At 65.2% G+C, this 3181-nt stretch overlaps 1 protein-coding gene across 1 annotated transcript; it reads right to left on the bottom strand.

Moving 5' to 3' along the window:
- Positions 1-170: 170 nt before the first annotated feature.
- Positions 171-2421, bottom strand: LOC112120794 (beta-1,4-galactosyltransferase 3-like; the record flags this gene model as incomplete). The annotated part of the gene is made up of 3 exons (XM_026646307.2): positions 2334-2421; positions 783-1113; positions 171-406 (listed from the first exon to the last, which is right to left on the bottom strand). Coding segments are annotated over exons 2-3 (510 nt in total), but the record flags the coding sequence as incomplete, so codon positions are not given.
- Between the last annotated feature and the right edge of the window lie 760 nt (positions 2422-3181).

Raw genomic sequence — 3181 nt, 5'->3', positions numbered from 1 at the left:
CTCCCAGAGCCAGGATAGAACCCAGGAGTCCTGTCTCCCAGCTTCCCCGCTCTAACCACTAGACCCCACTCCTCTCCCAGAGCCGGGATAGAACCCAGGAGTCCTGGCTCCCAGCCCCCCCTGCTCTAACCCCCAAGAGCCGCCCCCCCGGACCCCGGCCTCCAGGGCACCTGCTGGATGATGTAGATGCCGTAGCTGAGCTGCTGGCGCTGCAGGAAGGGGTGCAGGAAGTAGAGGAGGTAGCGCAGGTGCTGCTCCCGGTTGCGGTGGGGGATGATGACGGCCGTGCGGTGCAGGGGGTCGCAGTCGGGGGGCTGGTACCTGCCCCCGGCCGTCACGTAGGGGTTCTTGCGCACAATCTGCTCCAGGGTCAGTCCCGGGGGGAAGGTCACCCGGATCGGCCCCCCTGCAGGGCAGAGGGGCAGGGCAAACGTCTGAGCCCTAGCAAACTTGGGGTTCACAAGCTCTGGGGGGCCGCCCCCATACCCCACAGAGGGGCTTCAAAGCCATGGGAGCCCCAAATCTCTGTCCCACTCCCACAGCCAGGGACAGAACTCAGGAGTCCAGGTTCCCAGCTGCCCTGATCTAACCACTAGACCCCACTCCCCCGACAGAGCCAGGGAGAGAACCCAGGGGTCCTGACTCCAAACCCCTCACTCTACCCACTAGACCCCACTCCCCTTCCAGAGATGGGATAGAACCCAGCTGTCCTGACCCCAGCCCCCCCCCCCCCCCCCCCCCCCCCCCCCCCCCGTGAAGTCAGGGCTCCGAGCGCCCCTTACCTAGGAATGGGGAGGTCTCAGGGCAGTAGGGCAGTTCCTCGGGACGCAGCGGGGGCCGGGCGATGAGGCTGAGGTTGGCGTAGACGTCGCCGGGCAGCGAGGCATTGTGGGCGGCGCTCTGTGGTCCCCCCAGCCCGGCCGGGGCCCCCCCTTTGTAGAAGATGCCCAGGAAGTAGGCGACCCGCCGGCGGTAGCCCTCATGGTACAGCAGCGCCATCACCACCAGCTGCACCCCCAGCAGGAGCAGCAGGTACCGGCCGCGGGACTGCAGCATGGCGCGGGGCCGGGATCATCTAGCCATGGCAGGCGGGGACGGCTACGGCACTGCGTCCTGGGGACAGGCCGGGGGGAGGGAGGTAGCATGACCCCCTATGCCACCTGTAAACCAACCCCACTGCTCCCCAAGAGCTGGGGAGAGAACCCAGGAGTCCTGGCTCTCAGCCCTCCTGCTCTAACCCCCTAGACCCACTTCCCTCCCAGAGCAGGGGACAGAACCCAGAAGTCCTGGCTCTTACCCCCTAGACCCTTTTCCCTCCCAGAGCAGGGGAGAGAACCCAGGAGTCCTGGCTCCCAGCCCCCCCTGCTCTAACCCCTAGCCTCCACTCACCTCCCAGTGCCTGGCGAAGATCCCAGGCGTCCTGGACTCACCACCTCACCTGCCTGAAGTGAGCCAGACACTGCTGCAGGAGGCGTGGCAGGAATTGGGAAATCAGGGAAGACAAAAGCCAGCAGCCCCTGGCTCAACAAGTGTCTCCGGGAACAGATCCCGCCCCACCACAGGTTCCCCTCCCACCAGACAGCTGGGAGCCAGCCAGGACTCCTGGGTTCTCTCCCCTGCTCTGGGAGGGGGATGCACTGGTTGGCGATGAGGCTGGCCCAGTTGGGTCCTGCCTGTGGGGTGCTCCCCTTCTGGGACTTGGCTCCACCTAGCCCAGCGTCCAGGCCCTGACCCCGGGACCCGCGTCTGCTTTCATGTGCCCCGGGGGCTGGATGTTTGACATACTTTGCAGGAACCCTTTGTCCCTGGGCCTGCTGCTGTTAGGGGGAGGGGATCATTCCAGCAGCAGGGCCAACAGCACCAAGGGAACCCAGGCGTCCTGGCTCCCAGTTCCTTCCTCCCCTGCTCTAACCACTTGACCCCACTCCCCTCCCCAGCACAGAACCCAGGTGTCCTGGCTCCCAGTTCCTTCCTCCTCCGCTCTAACCTCCTCGGGGATAGAACCCAGGTGTCCTGGCTCCTAGCCCCCACCCATCATGGTGTCCCCTGCCCCCACTTCCTAGGTCTGGGAACTGGTTTCTCCAGATTGACCAGCCTTGTGCAATTTCAGGGCATAGCTGCTCTAATCCGTATCCTGGACTGACGCTGGTGCCCAGACTCTGCCCACGCCAGGGCAGGAGGGGTCCAGGGACTCCCCAACCCCACCTCCATGGGGCTGGATCAGAGCCAGCGCCTGCCTACAGGGCAAGGGCCCGGTGTCCCAACCCCCCAATTTGCTCCAGTGCCCAGGGTCCCCCAGCCCGGCCTGGGGGAGTGGAATCCGGGGTACTTACCTTGAAATGGGCAGCGCCCCCCAGCCCGCTCCACCGAGGCGGCTCTCAGTCCCTGCAGCTGGCTCGGGGCTCTGGGCTCTGTCCGTGGGGAGCCTAGGGGGAGGAAGAGGAGGAGAACGTGAGAGGAAGCAGGAAGGATACAGTGGGGAAGCAGGGGGGGGGGAGAAGAGAGTGGAATAGGGGCTGAGACAAAAGGCCCACCCCCTTTTTCCATCCCACTGCTTTACCTAGCACTGAAATGCAGCCACCTCTGGGGGAGAGCGCAGCAGCTAGCCACGGCCCCAGCAACGCTGCCCAGCAGGCTGCGCCAGGATGTTAAGGAGAAAAACATCCAAGGGGAAATGGGGCACGGGTTGGGGAAATTGGGGTTCCTAAGGGAAAAGGAAATGAGCCCCCCAGCTGCCCCATTCCCTGCAACACGGTTGCCACCCTGCCCCCTCCCTGCAGCACGGCACCCCCGACTGAGCCCCCGCCCTGCTCCCCACAGCACAGAGCCCCCAGCTCCGCTCCCTGCAGGTCTCCCATCATCATGGCTAGATGATCCCGGCCCCGCGCCATGCTGCAGTCCCATGCTCTGTGACCTGCATACCGTGAGACGCCAGAGCACCTGGGCTCTCACCCCAAGGCGGGCATGGGACATGCCAGGGCCCCAGAACCCCGGTCTGGACCCCAGGGGGCAGGCACAGAGCCCGCTGGATTCAGCACCCCCCTTCCAGTTGCTGGGCGAGCCAGAGTGCCAGCGTGCTGTTGCTTAGACAACTAGGGGTTGCCAGGCAGCCACTCCTCATCCGTCTTAAAGGGCCCGAGGCTTGGGAAGCAGCAAACCCCATCACAGGGTGCCCGCCAGA

The sequence above is a fragment of the Terrapene carolina genome, unplaced genomic scaffold (genome assembly GCF_002925995.2).
Source record: "Terrapene carolina triunguis isolate 2854851 unplaced genomic scaffold, T_m_triunguis-2.0 Scaffold34850, whole genome shotgun sequence".
NCBI lineage: Eukaryota > Metazoa > Chordata > Testudines > Emydidae > Terrapene > Terrapene triunguis.
Note: the sequence above shows the minus strand (reverse complement) of the source record. Positions and strands in the feature narration are given on the sequence as shown.